General features: G+C 40.0%; 1 protein-coding gene across 1 annotated transcript in view; it reads left to right on the top strand.

Annotated features, from left to right (window-relative positions):
- The first annotated feature begins 17,490 nt into the window (after positions 1-17,490).
- The window catches only part of galntl6 (polypeptide N-acetylgalactosaminyltransferase like 6), a 251,525-nt gene continuing 247,479 nt past the window's right edge, over positions 17,491-21,536 (top strand). The window contains exons 1-2 of the mRNA XM_039691143.2: positions 17,491-17,907; positions 18,203-18,433. Of these exons, the coding sequence (XP_039547077.2) occupies positions 18,299-18,433 (135 nt within the window). The 5' untranslated portion in view covers positions 17,491-17,907; positions 18,203-18,298. The remainder of the gene's footprint in view (positions 17,908-18,202; positions 18,434-21,536) is intronic.

Raw genomic sequence — 21,536 nt, 5'->3', positions numbered from 1 at the left:
ACTCATTTCAACATACTACGATTTGGGACGTACTAATTCTATTTTCTAATACAATTTAGGACGGATAGTATGCGAATTGGGACGCAGCATGTGAATTTATGTGGTATTCCACTTTTTGGCTGAGTTGTTACTGTTCATAAACACTTCCACTTTAACAATAATACCACTTACAGTAGACCGTGGAATTACTAGTAGGTATTCTATCACAGTACCACTCTTGAACTCTCTGAGCTCTTCAGCACAACCCATTTTATTATTATTTTCCAGCATTGCACGGTGTTGCTTATAGGATACTGTATGTACTTTAAAAGGTAAAAGGCCCGTATTATTAAAAAAAATACAAATAGTATTGATGTCCATTTAGTTTTTTGCTAGAAAATGTGATTAAATATTTTGTAAACTTGCTTTCATAATGTGTGCAATAGAGGGTTAAAGCTCAGTTTGCTCTGGTGGTTCCTCTCCATGCAGTTATGCTACTGTATGCACATGGCTATGCCTCATTCGAAAGCGCTTGCTGATGTTTTACATTGATCGTGACTTATGAAGGCGATTCAGCATGACAGTTAACAGGCCAGTGAGTTACAGGAGGGTTGATGTCCAATTAGCGCCGTCTCCTCAGCTTTAATGAGTGGTGGTAAATTTCAACTCCATCTCCCTGGCACAGTTTAATTAGCTGTAATTACATATGGCCTGACCTTTGCAGAGCCCTGTCCTGTTGATTTACAGGGCTGCAGGTCTCTTGATTTATCCCCCTGGGAGGCTGAAGGAAGGCCAGAGAACGTGAGGGACAAGAGAGTTTAGATCAGCCTGATAGAGTTCTCAGGTATCTTGGCTCAGGCTTACTGTTGATCTTGGATGAGCTGTTTAATTATTTATTTTAAGATTTTCATTCATACTTTGAACTCAGGACAAGAAAATTATTGTTTATTAACATATCAACTGTAGTACCGTGATGTCCACAGTGATGTACTGTCACTTAAAGTAGGTTCTCATCATGCACTGAGGCATGAATAAATTATATGGTTGAATTTTTAGACCAAATCATATCCCTAACCCTAAACCTAACCCATTAGGTGAATAACACTGATGTAGAAGCACCTAACCCTGGTTGTAATGGTGCGTTCTATTATAGCCAACGAACTGACTCGGACCTCGGATATGACGTCACGTCCACACTTCAAGCATTCTATTATGTTTTGTGCGTCCGAGTCGGAGAAAAAAATGGACGCCACCCGGAAAACTGTTGTAATGGTAGCACTGGCCGAGTACCAGGCACTTACATTAAAAATATATTATGACTACACCTTATCAAAACGCAGCCATTTGAACTTGAATGTGTTCACTTTATTTCATGTTAATCTTCTGTTAGCAACGCCTAGCAACGTTAGTAATTGCACTCACAACAACCGATTCCCATACCTACAGGGGACGCAGTAATACTGTGAATAGTGATTATAATTGTGATTATAATACTCTAAATAGTGATTATAATTGTCATTTAAAATACTGAAGCGGTTTAAAAACAATGAAAACAATTCATACTTGAGTCACACAGGGCGCAGCCATCTTGAATTCCGAAACGGAATTCTTGCTCGGTGTCCTCACGGTTGTCCGACGTCCGAGAGGAGAAATCCAAGGAAAGGGGGCGTGTTGCTAGGCAACGTCTGTCGTCCGATTCGGATCTCCGAGACGGATGAATAATAGAACGCACCATAAGCCTAAACTTGTCATGAACTCTTAACTTGTCCGTACCATTATACTTAAATCCGATTGGTGGATTGAATATGTTGCACTTTGTACAATGTCTTCTAATAGAGCTACACAATTTCCACTGTGGCAAGGGTGGGCATAGTCTAGCGAAGTCTGTGACAGGAGAGAGGATCGGGAGACTGGTGGACCGTAATTGGGTGCAAATGACAAACACCTGTGTCTTGTTTCAGTGGAGAGAACGCATATAAGTGACTGGGAAACATCATTCAACAAAAAGACAGCTGGGGGACCTGTGGATGAGCGTGCATGAAGCGGCACGAAAAGAATTGTATCAAGTGAGAGAGAGAAGCAAGAGTGGAGCACAAACTGTGTTGAATGAATTAACACTTTGTGAGTTGATGTTGTAGCACTGCATGCACACCTTTTCTTTGTTCTTTTATTGTATTAGAATAAAACCCACAGTCTCCCCAAGCTGACCTACTCCCACTTCATCCAGACGCCTTGCTACTGCATGGCCACTGCTTCCTCGACTGAAGCTCGTACCTCCCCCTGTACCAGCCTCTGCCTCTCCTTTCCGCTGACAGAGTCATATTTGGTCGCTGTTTGGCTCCCAGATACGGCTCTGCCTTGCGCCACTGTTCCAAGGATGGCCTTGTGCTTCAGCCATGTTTCTGCCTGCTGGACTGCCTCGGCTGCCCTCTACTTCCTCCCTGTCCTAACAATAATCCCTGTGCCGGACACATTGGCATCTCTGGATCCAAAGTACTGCAGGTGTTCCCGTGCCCATGCAATGATGAACTCCTCCCTGACTGAGCTAAAAGAGAGCATGAGCTTGTTGGTGTTTCCATATTGTCCAATGTTACTTAGGCTACTCGGCATTACCTTTTTTCTCAAAACCTTCCACCACTGTCATGGGGACCTTATAGATAAGCAGAGGGTAGATGATTCTTGGGAGGATTCCGTACTGGTAGACCCAGGCCTTGAATCTTCCAGGGAGCCCAGACTTATCCACTGTTTTTAACCGTCCCTCCAGGTCAAGCACAGGTTGCCTTGAAGTCTCTATTGTTCAGGCTGCTGTTGAAGACTTTCCTAAGGCTCTTCACTGGTCTCTCAATGACTGATGGCATCTGGTGTTCTCCCAGCCTGAAAATGAATTTGTCTGTAACCTTCCCCTTATTTAGGACCAGAGACCTGGACTTTTCAGGTTTTAAGCTCATGCGTGCCCATGCCATGAGTCTCTCCATACCCTGGAGGATCCACCTGGCTACTTGTACCACCGTTGTTGTCACTGTGAGGTCGTCCATGCATGCTCTTCTGGGAGGTTGCCTTACTCCAGCCCTGAGGGGGCCAATGCGCTCTGTTGCAGCTGCCTTGACCATCATGTTCATTGCCAGCGCAAAGAGGGTCACTGAGATGGAAAAGACAGAGATTATCCCCACCTCCAGCTAGTGCCAGTCAGATGTTAGCTGGGCAATAAAGACTCTCAAGCTGAACTTGCTGTAATAGTTCAGGAAGAGATCTTTCACCTTCCATGGTACATGGCGTTTCTCCAGTGAGACCTCCATCAGCTTGTAGGGTATTGAGCCATAGGCATTGGTGAGTACCAGTTACAGTACAGCCAGGTCCCCCTCTGCCTTCTCTTGCTTCCCTGATGAGCTGGGCTACCTTCAGAGCGTTGCACATTCTCCGTGGTCCTTCCGGAGTGTACAGAGGTGCTGCGAATTTAAAGGTCCCTTGGAAGGTGAAGTTACTCAAAGAAAAATAATTCAGGCTAAGTTCATTTCACTCGTCTGTAGAAATGAACAAAGTAGAATACAAAACGGGAAAACAAAGAAAACAAAACTAAACTAAACGGACTGAAGAGAAGATCTCGAAGATATAGATGTTAAAGAGAGGAGTTGAAGAGATAAAGAAAGGGACGAAGAGAGGGATGAACTGGCGTTCCATCCTTTTGAGGACAATGGAGTTCAGCCAATCATCTTCGAGAGAGTGAATGGGAAAGATGTTCCTTTGTCCTGTCAGGGCAACTCATCTGCATAGTTTATGACATTGTTAAAAGATGTAGTTTATAGCCAGATAGCTTGTTGCACATAGAATAATACATTTTAGTGTAATTTCCTATATGTGTCTGTAGCAAGGTTCAGGGAAGAAGGAGGCATGAACTGGATATCCATCAAAAAATAAAACTTTATTTGAATGAAATAAACAAACAAAATACCTGCCAGCTGTCCCTCACGAAACTGCTGGCTACCCAAAATAAAACACAACTACCGGCCCGCAGCCCCTCGCGGACGACTGCTGGCTTACCTAAATAAAATATAAAACAAAAACAAAACAGGCTCGTTCCTCTCTCGATCATCCACTCCGTCGCTCCCCCTTTATGGCTCCGCTCCTCCGTGAATGATGCGAGACCGGTGTGCTTCACAGGTACTGCTCATTAGCACTCGCACCACCGGCCTCGCGACTTTCTTTCACGTCCCTCGGCCGTCCTGCTCACCACAGTGTCTAACTCTGTGAGACCGAGAGAATCAAGATGGTACCAAATAAGGTATATGAATAATAAAAATATATTGTATATGGGGAACACTGGGGTGTCCAGCCTGAAGGGTGGAGTATTTCAACCCCATGGGGTGGTAGAGTGGCTTGCCAGGGGAGAGAGACATGCTCATGTAACGGAGGCCAGCTAGTAGTTTCTGTGCGAGTAAACCTCACTCCCCTGATCTCAATAGGCGCTCTAGCGACAGACGTTAGTCTTTAGCCTCCTTGTTAGAGCGCCTGACTCTCATGCCGGAGACCCGGGTTCGAGGCCCGTGGGACCCGGGTGTAGAGGTTACATTGGTGCCGTGATGAGAGTGAGGTTTAGGGGGGTGAGTGTAACGGAGGCCAGATAGTAGTTGCTGTGCGAGTAAACCTCACTCCCCTGATCTCAATAGGCGCTCTAGCGACAGACATTAGAGGCTGCAGTCTTTAGCCTCCTTGTTAGAGCGCCTGACTCTCATGCCGGAGACCCGGGTTGGAGGCCCGCTCGGAGCGGGTCGAGTGGGACCCGGGTGTAGGGGTTACACTCAAAGAGGCTTACAGTAGAAATACACATGTGGGAACCCAGAAGGGAATAATGCATATGGCGGCACCTAGCCAATCACGAAAGCTGCCGGAGGCATAACTCTGGGGTTTATGTCAACAGCACTGGAGGAACTCACATTTCGATAGTTTTTATACAATGGTTTTTATTTATTCTAACAATTAACTGGGTGGAAAACTTAGAAACCCCCAAACCTGTAACGTTAAACTATGAGAGTTCAGTCATACTTGATGTTTCAAGCCTCATTCGTATATGTGGAAATACATTTTTGCGTCATTAAAAAAAGTTTCTTTTTAAAACCTTTCGCAGTACAGATATATCTATAACAAATTAAACAACTCTAGTTGTAGAGCAATTTCATTCGTTTGTGTTAAAAGGCGAACTGTGCTGAAATGTGATCCTTTTGAAATCATGCTTTGCTGGCTGTTGCTGCTGTCAGTTTATTGACAAGCAGTTTCTCTAAATAAAGCTGGCTAGCATTATTATTTGGTCTCTTCCGATAGAACCCATTCAATTTCCTTCTCCATATCTTACAAAGAAACTGCGACATATCGCTAAAATGTAAACGAATACTAAGCTGCGCTGTCCCTCTTTCACTATTTCTGGAACGTCGTGCCTCTGTGTAGTTATGAAGGCATTGCCCCTGGCAACCGATAGCCCCTCCTAACATCATGGCCGACCGGCTCAGACCCCGCCCAAATCGGCACATGACTCCTCACTCTCAATAGTCAAATATTCACATTCAAATTGGTGAATCACTACCATTATTGGGAAATTAGCATTGATTAATGCTTCCTATAAGATTAGATACTCCAGTGTGATTGATATCTTTTTGCGCTGGATTTATGAATGTGCTTGATGTCACAACTAAGCTTTGTTTTGCTTGCATCTGCTTGCAATCAGCTCTCTCCGGTATCCTCAGGTTCTCCGGCACTAATTTAAAGTCAAAGTGCAGAACTCCTGAGCAGGAGGTGAATGATTATGTCTCATTGGCTCGACTGAGACAAACGACTCCAGTGCGCTAGGCGCCATGAGACGTAAAGAGAAGCTTTGCAGACTGGAATGTCAAATAGCCGCGGAGACTTAAAGGGCCTCGGACCCGAGGAAAGAATGGACAGCACACTGTGGAGCACAGAGAAATGCAGAGGGGAATGATGTCTGTGACCCCTGAACACAGAGTATGTGATGAGCTCATTATCACACCGAGAGCAGGAAATCTACGAAACGAATAAAATGCAGCTCTCCCCTGATCCCATCACAGAGTCCCACTGAGAGATGAAGTACAGACTAATGAAGAGTGAAGAACAAGGCCAAACTTCTCACCTGGACCGCTCCATCCCATGAGTATTGAGGAGGTGGGATAAAACCGACAACACCAGTGGACAATATCACACCTGTTTAAAGGGTGGCAATTCAACCTACTAATGGGTCAGATGTCAAATAGCACAAATTTAAATCACGTGTACTGTACATCAAGCATTTTTTTTTTTTGTCTAGCTACAATTTGTCCCTTTTTTATCTCCAACACGTGACAACTGGCCGATACCTATAGCCTTTCTTTGTAATATGATGTGAGCAAAAGGAAGTTGCTCTCACCCTTACGTGGTCTCCCAGAGCCTGATGGAGATATCATTTCATTCCAGCGATGTACCTGTGTCAAATATTCTATCTCAGGGGTATTCTTTCCCACAGAAGAAGAAATTGAAATTCAATAGATTTCCCACCTCCAAAAGGTTGAAGAGAGCATGTTAGAGAGAGAGAGAGAGAGAGAGAGAGAGAGAGAGAGAGAGAGAGAGAGAGAGAGAGAGAGAGAGATGCCCAGCGGGGGAGCTGTCATGCAGAGAAAGATGGTTCCCGACATTTAGTTATGCATTCCTATCTATTTTCACCCACAAAATTAGACCTATTTGCCAGCCGCCGTCCGTCTCATGTTACTGTGAGGAACATTTTTCCCCACCTTTAGCTTTTGCCCCGTAAATTCAGTCTGCATGCGGTGTTGGTGGAAAGTGTCTTTATGGAAAATACCATCTCAGGCAATCTAGTTTATGTTTATTATGCTCAACAAAATAGTATTTTGGGTTCAGGAGAAGTCATAGCACTGTTGTTTTTACGCTTTATTTGTCTCCATAAACGCGGATGGATAATACAAAACGGAATAGTCTGGTTGGTGTGCATTTTGATGTACACGATTGAGCATTTAGTTTGAATGTTTGATGGATTTTATGTTAGACATTTTTTATACTATTAAGACGTTTCAGAAGCCAAAACATGACAATGCCAACAGCTCATTTACGTCGGTGTTCCATAATGGTGCACACTGGACAGTCTAATTTGTCATTTCAGACATGTTCAGGATAATATAATAGAGTAGCTACATTTCCCTTGAGACAAACTTCAACAATGAAAAACACGAATGAGCAGTTAAATATCTTTTTCATGAAGTCGAAATTAATCACATTGCATTACAGCCCTATATAAGGATTATTTATACAGCCATTTTGTTTTGAAGGAGCAGTCATGGATGGCTCTTTAGCTCTTTGCTTTTTATTGAGTCATTAAAACAAACCTGCATAAACTAGCTTCTCACATAATGGTGCCAGTCTCTGTTCTTGAGGCACCGAAGATAATAGTAATGTAATAATTAAAATAATAATAGTAATAATGTCAGTTAAAAAAGCCACCAACATTGATCAAAACCACATTATAATGTAAACTGGATGATTTTGGACTGAATCACTTTTATGAAATGTGCAGCCTTTATTTTGCTTTCGATTGTACTCAAGTCTGCTCTTTGACAGCCAAGGACATATGATCTCTTTTGAAGCTGTCTAATGTATCTTTTTTTTCCTGTATATCTGGTAGTTTCCCTGTTGAGTGGTGGATGTTTATCAAAGTTATAAATCTTTTGAGAACTGAGGTGGACTTTGGCTGAATTAGACCATCTTTCCCTCTCCATTTTCCGGATTGACGTCTGGCAGATCGAAAGCACAGTTCCACAATGTAATTTATAGACCTGTTGTTAAATTGATTCGCCACAGTGGGTGTAATAAATCTGATACACGAAAGGTTTTGCTACTAATTTAAGGCACAAAACTTTTGGTACCAGAGACAAGACATCAACTTTGCTTTTTATTGAGTCATTAAAACTTCTCACATACTGGAGCCAGTACCTTCTTTGAGGCACCTATATGCATAATAATGCCACCAACATTGATCAAAACCAAATTATAATGTAAACTTGATGATTTGGGACTGAATAATTTTTATGAAATGTAGAGCCTTTATTTTGCTGGTGCACACAATCAATATGCAGCTAACATTTGCACAGAGCCTTTCACCATAAGGGTGAAACGGATGACTGTAGACTGTGCTTTTCAATGGTACACTCCAGTTTTCTCACTAGGGACCATTCGAAACCTAACCTCTTGATTTTGGCAGACTGGATCAGAAGGTAGCCTGTGTCCTCAGGCTAAGCCTTAAATGGAAACACACTCTCTGTGCTTAAAAAAAAAAAAAAAAAAAAAAAAAAAAAAAACATTGTCAGCGAAATGAATGTTAATATGGTACTTCAAAGCCCTTTTGGGGACAATGTTAAAGCCCGTAAGATCACAATGTGTCTGTGTGTGTGATAGAAAATGGGTTTGTATCAAATGGCCCATCATAATACTTCAAAAAAAAAAAAAAAATAACAGTATGAGATCAAATGTCTCCAAATTTTTTATTTTTATTTTTATTTTTTATTATTATTTTTACAATTTTGGACGATTTACTGTATAGGTTGGTACCAGGGTCTAGGTTACATTCCTTAAATATAATTCTAGAACAAGTGCCGATGTCTTGCAAAGTCAGCACATAACACAAGCAGCTTAAACGACTGATCTGACCTTCAAACACAAAAAAAGAATTTGAATTGTTTCCAACAGAGATAAAAGATAAACGTCTGAATTTTTTATGTTTTCAATTCAAGGCCCTGTGTTTTTTCTTTGATGGGCAGCTATGTTAAAATCCCACCAGACATTTCCGATTGTACTCAAGTCTGTTCTTTGACAGCCAAGGACTTTGAAGCCGTCTAATGTATCTTTTTCCTGTATATATGGTAGTTTCCCTGCTGAGTGGTGGATGTTTATCAAAGTTATAAATCTTTTGAGAACTGAGGTGGACCTCTGCTGAATTAGACCACCTTCCCCCCTCCATTTTCCGGAGTGACGTTTCTGGCTGATCGAAAGCGTGGTTCCACAATGTAATTTATAGACCTGTTGTTAAATTGATTCGCCACAATGGGTGTAATAAATCTGATACACGAAAAGTTTTGCTACTAATTTAAGGCACAAAACTTTTGGTACCAAAGACATCAGAAAGAAGATTTTATTCTCTTGGCGAAGAGAATCAAAGAAAACCAATGAGTGAATCAATGAATCCATCCATCCATCCATCGTCCATCCTTTTTTTTTAATAAACAACCAAATCAGTCAAATATGCATAAAAATAAATAAAATAGCTAGTTTTCTAACATAAAATAAATATTGTATATACAAAACAATTCATGATCTACCAAAATTATTGTTCATAATTGAAATTGAAGACTGTAGTCTGAAGTAAACATTCATTCATTCATTCATTTATGTATTCAGTTCATTCTGTCTGTCATTTATTCAGTAGGCCTACAATACACACAAACACACACACACACACACACACACACACACCAATGCATTCTCATCCCAAGGCGTCATATACAGCGCTTTTGCCAAAGCGTAGACATCCAACGCACATGGCACACTTTAGCGTCAATATAACACAGAGTATGGGTAGGTTTAGATCTGGGGTAGGGTTAGGGTTAGACCACTAGGAGACGCCTTCTGTCCCATACATATCTGCGTCTCATATTGACACTAAAGGGTGCCATGTGCGTTGGATGTCTACGCTTTGGCAAAAGTGCCGTATATGACGCCTTGGGATATGACATATGACACACGCGCACACACACACACACACAAACACCAATGCATTCTCATCCCAAGCTGTCATCTAACTGACAATTTTGACCATGCTTCAATATCTGACGCTTTAGGCACCCTTTAGCGTCAGTTACATGATGTGATCCTAGGGCATCATCTAATTGACACTAAAGGTAAAGCGTCAGTTAGATGACACGGGTAGGTTTAGGTCTGGGGTAGGGTAAGGGTTAGACGCGATCCTAGGGCGTCATCTAACTGAACGGGCTGCAAACACACACAGTCCACAATTCATTCAATACAATACACACATACATGCATACATACAAATGATCAACTAAAGTAACCTCGAAGTATTTGATTCAGATTCTTATCTCTAGTCATGTGATGTGCACTGTCACTCCTCTCTCCCCCTGTTTGAGGACCATTGCTATGCTGTCTAAAACTCAGTCGGGAGATTTATTTTTGATTGAAGTTGAACCTGGGTGTTCTTTTCCAGCAGGCTCTGGACGGCTCTCACGCTGTCCTTTTCCTTATCACTGCACATGCAGGCAGCTGCAGCATCCATTTGAACGGCAACTGTCTGGTTTATCCTCGGCTTTTATCTCTTGCTGTAGACCTGTGCTCAAAGAACTGCAGAAGCAGCACCGATCCAGCCCACTCGCCTCATCTCGGAGGCACAGATGCTCTGCTGCCAGGGAAATCAAATCTCCGTCATATATTGTTAATGACGTGTGCATTTAATCTCGGGTTGTTGATTGACACTTCTTTAATCGGCGTGCCTCAGTGTTCCCCGGTTCTAAATCAATCCGAAATATCACCAAATCTAGATCTGTGTTCTTGTGCAATGAAGCAAAGCTTTCTAGTCTCTACAGACTAGACCTGTGAAACATTAGTGTTGTGCCGGCAGTATATTTGCTAGATGGGAATTTTAGATGCGTTCCGTGAAGTATTGTGTCGAGCAGTGTCCGGTTAACAAGCGTGAGAGGAAATCCCTGTTCCCAGTCAAGAGGGATTAAGTAGGGCTCCATTCTCTCTGCTCTCGGCAGTCATTTCATCTGTTCAGCGTAGAAAACATGGTGATGTGAATAGACCCCAGCCATGTACACCGGAACCGTAACACCTGGTAGAAAGGTTGCGGAATGAAGGGCTGTGCAGAACAGCTATGGAATCGCTCACCCCTCCAGATTCTGTGAGTGTCTGTGAGGTCTTGCATCCATTAACATTTCTTTTTTATTGATGTTAACTCTTTGGTAACTACACTGGCACATTCCCAATTACATAAATATGACCTTCTTCTACCCAGGCGTTATGAAATCGCTCAAGCCCTTTGTGAAATGATTTATGAATTCGTACAGTCTGTCAAGGCCTATTTCCACTTCAAAGGCCTGTCTAATGAACAACGTTTGTGTTTCGCCCTGGGTCCCTGTGATGATTTTCTGATATATGAATCAAAGTCTTACTGAGAATTGCCACAGTTTAATTTACTGTTTATATTTAAGTAGATTTCTTGGATTTCTTCTAGATTTTTAGATGCCTGCTTAATATTTTATCTTTAACAGTTATCTGCATATTTATTTCTCTGCATTGTGTAGGCAATATATATATAATGCTTGTGATAGTCCAAATATTATATTTTCAAGATATGTACTTCTGTTTAGAACAAATCACTCAAATTACACATTACATAAAAAAAAAAAAAAAAAAAAGAAAGTGCAGTGATATTAATATTGGTTCATATGAAACCAGAAAGTGTCTCTGCGGTGACATCCATCTTAATCTTAACAGACCTGTAAGCGTTGAATTATGATTTTTATGTACAAGGCTTCCATTGGAAAAACAATCCATAATATTGATTGATGTTGCAAATGTATAGGCTATGGTTTGTAGCACCTTTTACTGGTTTTAACCAATTCACCTTTGGCTAAGCCACGCCCTAGAATGTAGATTGACCAATCACAGCCCAGCCAAGAACAAGCTCCCACAGAGGTCCGACACTTTTTCACAGCGCTCCATTGACTTTCAACACGGGCGTCTCATATTTTTGGTCTCAGCAGGCTATTACCATCATAGTTTTATCCAAAATATGGTTAAACGTTGTGCCTCGGGCATTTGTAACACAGATACGCATTTCCCAGACAGGTTGGAGGGAGGTGTCCGTTTTTTTCCCTTCCCAAAACCGAAGTCAAATCCTGACAGTGACAAGTGTCGTGTTTGGATTAAACTGTGTGGATGTCCTCAGTCAGCTAAACCCCGCAAATATCAACAAGCACATCTATTTTTATTTCTAACCTTACTGTGAGTGTGAAGTTATACTAGTTAGACCGTTTTATAATGTTTTAGGTTATGATTTCGGTTCTCATACCGGTTGTTGATAAGCTAGCACACGCTGCTAATAAATACAACGTTATACTCGTGTAGTCCGTTTACTTTGTGATAACGATTATAGAAGTGAATAGAGACCTACCCAGTTTTACATGAACAGTGTTGCTCCCTGATATTGTTAGTCCCAGCCTCCGACTCGATTAGTAGGAAATGCGGTGGTTCATTTTTTGACTGTGACCGGTAACGTTATGCTTTTGACTCTATTTGGATGTCTTGTTGTTTCATGCGTTTTATTTGTAATATGTTTATAGAAAAATCTGAAAATTAATGAAATACATACACAGTTTACTGTATAGCACAGAGTTTTTGAGTAATGCATTTGCGTTACTATATATTGTGGTTTTTATCTATTGATTACTCAAATTACACTGATTCATTGTGCCATTAAAAGTGTTGCCATAGAAAGGCATAATTTCTAGACTGAGAAACATCTAGGTCGTCATTAGAGGTATAGGCCTGAAGTCGAGGGGTCAGAAAGTAAAAGTCCTGTCATGTTTATTCCACCCATGAACTCAGCCAGCTGATTCCACTAATTATATCTCCTGGCTGAAAAAAACTGTGCTAATTTGGAAAACCAAGTGATTGGAACAAAATACTGAGGAGGACTTTTACTTTCTGAACTTGAACTTTACACCTCTGGTCATCATCTTGTAATTACGAAAGAGCATGAATCCAGTAAGTGGGATTAAAAGGATAGTTCACCCAAAAATGAAAATTCTTTAATGATTTACTAACCCCAAGCTGTATGAGTTTCTTTCTTCTGTTCAACACAAATGAAGAAAGAAGAAAGAAACTCATACAGGTTTGGAACTTGAGGGTGAGTAAGTAATGTCAACATTAAAATTTTTGGGGTGAACTATCCCTTTAAGCAGACAATCAGACAGGATCTTTATTTTTCCGTAGCAGATGTGAACGTATAGTTTCATCATGTGATATATCGATGTAAACCTTTTTTCCTGATGCCGTTTGCAGTGCCTTTCAAACTGAACATTAACTGTACACTTTCTTCGGATTGGAGTCTAACTTAATAACGGAATTATCTGTGAATTTCCAAGGAACGCACAAGTACTCAGAGCAGCGCCCAAAATTGTATAAAGCTCCTAATCACTTATAATTTTCATGTTGACTGGAGTTTTTTGTCTCTTGAAATTGCTTGGAAAGATATGTTTGCAGCGTTTTCAGAGAAATCCAAAAACACATTAAATAACAGTACAACCCACTGAAGAGATATAGCCTATGGGTCCAAAATCGCATACTCTCTTGATTAGGTACTTATTTTGAATAAGTAATAACAACCACTAAAAAAATATGTTCTACATATGAATGTAATCCATACGCATTACATATGCAATCATTATCATGTGACTTACTAGCGTCAGTTGCATCGCTTGACTGCCATTTGCAAATCCTCTCCCGTGGCATAATGGGTAGGTGTCCATTATATGCAAACTTCAGAATCTCCTCGGAAGTAATAGGTCATTCACTTTACTTCCTGCCTACTCAAGAGGACATAGTTTGTCACATACTTTGGATACTATATAGTAGGGAAGTATGCGCTAAGTCTCTCCCTCACAGACTCACTGCCATCCCCGTAACAAATCAAGATGGCCCTGCTGTGAATAAGGTCTATGGATGACACTTTCTCTTGTTTTGGGTTGTTATATCCTTTATAAGCTGTCAGGACAACTGACATATATCAGTGTGTGTTTGTTTATATGCACAAAAAGCTGTCTGTGTTTTTACTCACAACTCCACACCCCCCTAAAATCCTTCAAATGTACGCTCTTAGGCAAACAATGTGTCTGTTTCTCCTCAGATGAACACTCATTTGTCACATTTCACAATTAGCTGCAGGCATGGCATTTAGCTCATTGCGTTGTGATTAGAATAACTTATTATGCTTGTCCTCCACGGCATCTGCACACATGACTGCTGAATATTAGCATGCCCATTATTTGTCACTTCATCAGTTTAAACTGATGCTGAATACATTTGATGGAAACTATATTTGCGTTGTGATTTTGTGCGTGGCTGTCATCCAATATTCATCCCAACCATTTATTTATGTCACTTGCTTTGTGGTGCATTAATTTTGCGTGCAACACAGTTTACTTGGGGATCTGGTAGGCTGGTTGATGGCTTGGAATTAATAATTATTTTTTTAAGGGACACAGAGTCAGTCAAACTCACAGTTACAGAGTAGAATAAAAAACAAAAGCTCATACCCAGAGGGCTGTTGAGTCAAATCCTGTGAAATGACAGTTACAGTGTAAAGCAAATGTAAGACCTTGGCATTTGACCCCAATTTTCTCCAGGGGAAATCTTGTAGCAGACCCTTTTGGGGGTTGACCTCAGCTAACAACACTCCCTGTAAACAGCCAATTGTGGCTTTGAGAGGCTGACTATATTTACTGTCACAAATTGTCACATATATACTGAAATTACTCATTATTAAATTATCAAGTCCAGCTGATGCATTTTTACATTGTCATGTGTTGATCCCTTAACACCTTTCAGTTAAATTTTGGTTCATTCTTGTATGAGTCACTGTCTAGAGGTGTTTTTTTTTTTTTTTTTTTTGCAATAGATAAACCCGTTAAACTGGTTTCTTTCTTTATAAATTTCGATTTTTGTAAGGTGTACAAGAGAGTAACATTGTCTCTAGAAGTGGAGGAATTGTGTCTATCATAGTTCATAAAACAAGAAATACATTGCTTTTTATTACAAGGATTTTTTATTGCTGAAACAATATGAAAAAAGGTAATTGCATTCTTGTTTTCTATCAGAACAACAGTATGGTGATATTATTACACTTCTCACTTTGTGAGCATCTTTTTCCCCCTCTCTTTCAAAGCCACAGGTAGAATGTAATTTATGTGGAAGATTGAGATGGCTCATTTTTCTTTGTCACAGTCAATATACTGCCTCAAATGGTTTGACTGATGTGCTGCACTGTAAAATTAAGTCATAGCAGGACATAGCAATTTTTTTGCCACAAACTAATGAATTTCTAGTGTAAGGGATGCCTAATGCCCTGGGAAAATGTGTGCCATTGTGTCTTTTCAGGTATTTTATTTTCTTTTACGAACAGAGGTAGATTAAGTTCTGAATAGAGAGGCAGAGTCATGTTTTCACATTGCCTCTTAGCTTAACTTCCTTTTTTTTCCTGTGCTTGGAAATCGCTATCCATGGTGCTGAAGCAAACAGACTGAAGCCTTGCTTGAATGGAGTAGTGCAAATGCAGCATACATACATACCATGTTGCTTCTGAAGCATTGAAATGTGAATTGCATTTCTGCAGGACATTATATATATATATATATATATATATATATATATATATATATATGAAGAGTTCAGATGCAAAAGCCTCTAAGTGCCATTTGAATTTTTCTTCTAAAATGATCATTTTTATCAAGCTTGTATATTTAAGTTCAGTGATTTCACTTAAATTGCAATGAAGATTACCTATTAATTGTCATTTAAGTGAAATTACTGAACTTAAATATACAAGCTTGATAAAAATGATCATTCTAGAAGAAAAATTCAAATGGCACTTAGAGGCTTTTGCATCTGAACTCTTCATATATATATATATATATATATATATATATATATATATATTTTTTTTTTTTGTCAGAGCAGGCTGTGCCTAATGGCCCCCTCTGTTGGCAGTGTTAGACATTCAAACTGAACCAGCACAAAGTTTCTTTTTGTATATTTTATTTATACAAATAAATTTTGGTTAGATTGTGTATCAATATTCACGACCAGATCCAACCTGGAACTGACAAAATTCATGAAGTTCTGCAATTCACTTAGAAGCATCAGGTGATCCCTTGTGTATGCTGTTTCCGTATGCTGTGCTGCAGTTGCCTTTGGCATAACCCCCACCCCCATCTGTCTCCCTTTCACTCCCATCAAGTATAGGAGCATTCAAGAATAAATAAACAACTTCATACGAGTATATATCATTAATAGTATAACAATATAGTATCATTAACTAATACAGTGGTAATATATTAGCTGCACTTCTAAAAACCTTTTACCTTTAAAATGTATCGACCCAAAAATCAACTCAGACTCCAGAAAGTTGAAATTTATTAACATTTTTTGTATCACTTTGGTTTAGGCTCCAATTTTCACTACTAACTATTAACTATGACTTTTTCCTCAATCAACTCATAATTACTACATTTAGTTGTTTAGTTGAGATATTGGGTAGGATTAAGGGATGTAGAATATGTAGAACATACAGAATAAGCCATTAATAACGTTATGTGCTTTATAAGTAAAACAACCAATATGCTAGTAATATGCATGTTAATAAGAAACGAGTAAATAGTGAAAACTGGACCCTAAATTATAGTGTTACAATTTTTTCAGGAGAAATAAAAGCAGTTAATGAACATGTGTAGACATGTTCAGTGTCTATGCGTCAAACACACACACAAATAATGTGTAACACTTTAAAATAAGTTTTCGGTTAACATTAGATAACAATTTTTGTTAAAAAAAATAACAATACTTCTACAGCATTTAGTAATCGTAGATAATATTAATTTCAACACTTACTAATTATTAAAATCAAAAGTTGTATTTGTTAACGTTAGTTAGTGCACTCTGTACCAACATGAACAAACAATGAAAAGCTGGATTTTTATTGACTAACATTAACAAAGATTAATACTGTAACAAATGTATTACTCATTGTTCTTGTTAGTTAATACATAAACTAATGTTAACACACTGTAAAGTGTTATCAAATAATGTAAAACATATTTACTAGATTGCTTAAAAATAAAAGACCATAATAATGTGCATATATCATGACAAAAAAAAAAAGTGTGATGCATCTCATGTCAGATGCATTACTTCTGGGGACTTATTTCTTTCAAAGGTAAAACAAATAAAATAAATAAAACTGTTTATTATTATTATTATTATTATTATTATTATTATAGAAGTAGCTGAAATGGCCACACTTTAGATTAGGGTCCAATTCTCAACATTTACCAACTAGCTAACTAACTTTTGGCTAAATAAACTCCTAATTACTGCTTTTTAATAGTTAGTTAGGTAGTTGTTACGTTTAGGTATAGCCTAGGATTCGAGATTATGTCATGCAGAAGAATTAATAGCCTACCTTCTTTATCAGTGCTAATAAACAGTCAATATCATAGTAATATGCATGCTAATAATCAAGAACTGGACCCTAAACTAAATGTGTTACCGCTTTAATAATGTCACCAGAATGAAGAGGGTTTTTTTTTTTTTTAACTTGAACTTACGAAAACAATTGGGTCCAAAGAAGCAGAGCTGCAGCTCAACAGCTCAAACCAAATCCAAGAACCCCTCACCTCTTTACTCTGTGAGCTCGTATTTGGCGAAAAGACTGCCTCTACACAGTGCTGTCCCACACATCGGAAAGCATCGCCCGGCTGCGAGGATGTTTTCATATGAATGCGCAGCACACGTGGTTTAAAACCGCAATATCTAAAAGCTGAGGGCATTGAGAAGTCGCCTAAGGAGGAAAGAGGAAAAATAAAAATCGGTAAACCTTTAGTAGGTGGTACGCGGCGCGCGCGTGGGTTTTAATGAAGAGCACGAGACGATTTCAAATTTGATCTCGAGCGCATTGCCACAGATATAAACGCAGCGCTCGTCGTTATTCAGCAATTATCGTACTCGGAAACGTTCCCCTTGCGTGTCTTCAACAAAGGAGAGGGGATGCCGAGCAACATTTATGTCTCAACATGCAAATAACCCTCTACTGTAAGTCCTTTTCATATTGCTTTCGCTCGTTGCGTCTCGCGGGAATGATAAAAGCAGGCTTGTGCAGTTTTGTTTTAGCGATAGTGGCTGTTACAGAATTGTCTCAATTATTGATAATATATGCTTGTTATATAGAGTGTTCAGTTAATGTTTGCTTAATTGCCTATGTCAGTTAAGAGATAGCTAGCTAGTGTTGCTCACGAGCCAGAGATTATTGTGCGTAATAAGACGCTATGTTGCTTCGTTTCATTTTGGAGTGTTTGTTTATGACGCGGCGACTCTGTCTACCTTACAGGTGAAAGTTTGTCGTCTTCTGCGAGGGGAGATACGGAGCTTGAGTCCACAAACGGCATACTCGCGTCTATCTAGCGCTGGATTTTGCGTCTTCAAAATGAAGAGAAGGCAAAAGCGCGTTCTGCAGATGGCATTTCTTTTCATGGTAGCTTTAATTTTTCTGCCAAATGTCGGCCTTTGGTCAATGTACAGAGAGAAGAACCTTATGAAGTCGCATGAGCCTGGAGAACAGGTGAGCACACACCTTTGATATATATATGTGAGTCTAGCCTTATAAGCTAAGTTACTGTCAATCAGCTCTGGTGCATGCAGCATAACCTGTAAATAACAAGTCAGGATAAGCCATAGCTCAACTGGACTATTACTGTGCTGAAAAACATTATTTAAAAAAAAAAAAAAAAAAAAAAATCAGAAAGTTCATGCCAGACTTGCTATCTTTACTTTCAAAATATATGTAACTGGAAGTGCAGTAGTGCTCATCTCTGAATAAATGTTATAAAGTGTTACAATTTTTTATAATTTCTGTATTAAACACATCACCAATGTCTTAAAATTGCTTTTAGGATTAATTCTACCTCACATTATTTTCTCTGTTTGCAAAATAATGTATTCTACTCATTATTTAAAGAGTTAAAGACAATTAAAGAAAATTATCTACTTTTTGCGTTTGGCCAATTCACATTATAGTGTTGAAAATGTTTATCATCACCACTTTAATCAAAGTTGTTCATTACCAATCTAAGAGTACCAATCTGGAAAATGTGGCTTTTGACATCCCATCTTCTCTAACTAACCTAACAGTACTCTAATTAAACTTTTAGAATACAAAAACACTTTATGCGCCTTGTTCAGCTCTTAATGAATAGTTAACATACCATTATTGTGTGTTTATCTCCCACAAGATTATGCATTTAGGAGAATTTAAGAAGTCAGCAGTTTTGCCTTGAGGGAAACATAAATCAAGAGTCAAAAAATAAAAACATTTTCTTGCAAGGCGTGCAGAAGTGAAAAGGATCAAGATCTATCTAATGCTAATATTGAATATTTATTGTTGATCTTCTGGTAATACTCTCAAAGAGACGGAGATAACAGTTCAACCTACTGAATGTTTTATCTTCAAGAGGTTTGGGATTATTGCATCATTTTCATAGGTTGAATTCCTTAATCATGTTTAGCTCTCAGAGAACAACATTCATAAGCTCATTTGCTCTGTAACTGGCTGCTGCTTGTGATGAGAGTGCAATCAGCGATTCTCTCAGTCTGTTGCCATTGTGACATATTTAGTCCTCTAAAAGCATCTTGCATGTGGAAAATCGCTTGGGCTGGGATGGGTGCACTCACTTTCATACATCAGTACTAGATGACATACATCTCAACATTACAGGACTAGCGTTCCCATCTACTGAATTCCTTTTCTCCACATATGCGTGTAACCCCTCAACGCCTGCCGAGGGGTGCTGTTGGTTAATTTGATTCCACCCTTGGGTACCTGGTTGCTTTCGGTTTTTGCAACTCTGATGTAGTTCTAACGCTCAAGGGAAAATGCTGAGTCTGTTTATCGCGTCTTGTAATTGCTCCTTTATCATTTGTTTTGCCGGGGTTGCATGACTTTTAGCCTTGGGCGAGCACAACTGCACAAATCCAGTCTCTCCATTGAAATGAAACCACAATATTGACAGGGCCAAAAATATGAGAGCACCTAATTCAGGGTGCTGTCCTTTCGCTCTCTCTGCTGAAAAAGAGGCATTCTCCAGGCAAAACAACCTCGCTTGGCTCTGTGGGAACTTCGTAGATGTGACAAGTGGGCCTTTGCTCAGAGGCTTGGTGAAACATTCTACAAGTGTCCCAGATAGAGGACTCAATATGTAGACTCTGTCGTCTCAATATTTATTGCCATCTAATGAAGTAAATCAGGCGGACTATTGATTCCTCAGCAGTTTTTAAGAGAATATGATTAGTGGAATGAGAGCGTATATTCCATTAGAAAAAAGAATGGGGAGGGCAGCGCAGGGATGAGAGCAGTCTGGAATCAGTCTCTCAATCCCCTCATGTCACACACTTTCCGAACTCAAAAGAAGCTTGAGTTTACCAGCTCAATAGAAATATCCCAGTGCCCGTTATTGTGTACCTGTCAGAGCGGGAGAGATAATTGACAGCAGAGATATTGTGTGAATAAGCCCCCAAGAATCCCAGCGAATAAACCCACCTTGTGTGTCCTCTTTTATTATCCGATAGCAATTACCCATGATTGAATCAGCCCTCGAATCCCCCCAAAAAATCCTCCCTCAGTGATGTTAACCGAGGTTTAACAAAATAGCGACGGGAAGCGTAGACTCAATGCACCGGCTCCCTTTCTTCTGGGAAGACGTGCTTTGAGCGCTGTCCCTCCTTCCCCGTCAAAATCTCGGCTTTCTGTCCTTTGGGAGACAATCATGTTGAATTAGCTGTGGCGGCCCACTCCTGGCGCAGGTAAACAGCATCTGTGTACTTCGGTGGGTGGTGCGCACAGCGCCAGTGCTACGAGATGGATGTGTGCTGATAAGCGTGTGTCAGGACTGATAACCTTCCCTCAGCTCCTAACAAGAGCCCTCCGTTGAGCATGAAATTGCCCACGAGCGTTATGAAGAGAGTGTCTATGCAATTCTATCTCGACGCGCTACTGCACGCCGGTGTGTTGACAACGGCGGGCGTGCGACACTGTCACCGATAGCACGGTGGATAACAAGAGCTGTGGCATTGTTAACTACCTGGGGTGGAAGGCACACAACAGAGGTGAAGGGCAAGCTGACCTCAGAATCTTAAAGCTTTCCAGTTTTTAAGCTGACCATGTTTATGTCACTCTAGACGCAGTAATATTATTGTCGCTTTCCATTTGCCAGCAAAGTGACAAGGGGAAGAGAGATGTAGTAATTGCAATTACCCTCAGTGTCATACTGGAGAGATACATTATGGTAATGTACACGTCAAGCTGACAGTGAGAGCATGGGTGAAGAGTGCACAAGATGATTTGAACTGAAATGTGGTCTGGGGTCACTCAAGGATCAAACAAAATAGTATCGTAGAGAGGCTTGGGTAACCAAAAGATGGAAATTGTTGGAGATTTTGTCAGGAAGCATTGAGAGGATTCCGCAATAAGCAGCACCATTCGGTGTGATGGAGGGCAAGGTTCAATTTGGAAATGGAATGGGTTTGATGATATCCAAGTTAATGCTGACCATGTTGGCTTGAAAAAGGACAGGTGTTTTTCTCTTCATCATTTCCATTGCACAGAATATAAATTAAATTGTGCTGTCAACTAGGTAGGGGGGCAGCCAAGTGATCAGTCCCAGGAGATA

This window comes from Pimephales promelas, chromosome 6 (genome assembly GCF_988280905.1).
Source record: "Pimephales promelas chromosome 6, fPimPro1.hap1.1, whole genome shotgun sequence".
In the NCBI taxonomy this organism is placed as follows: domain Eukaryota; kingdom Metazoa; phylum Chordata; class Actinopteri; order Cypriniformes; family Leuciscidae; genus Pimephales; species Pimephales promelas.
This window is presented reverse-complemented; position numbering and strand designations above follow the sequence as displayed.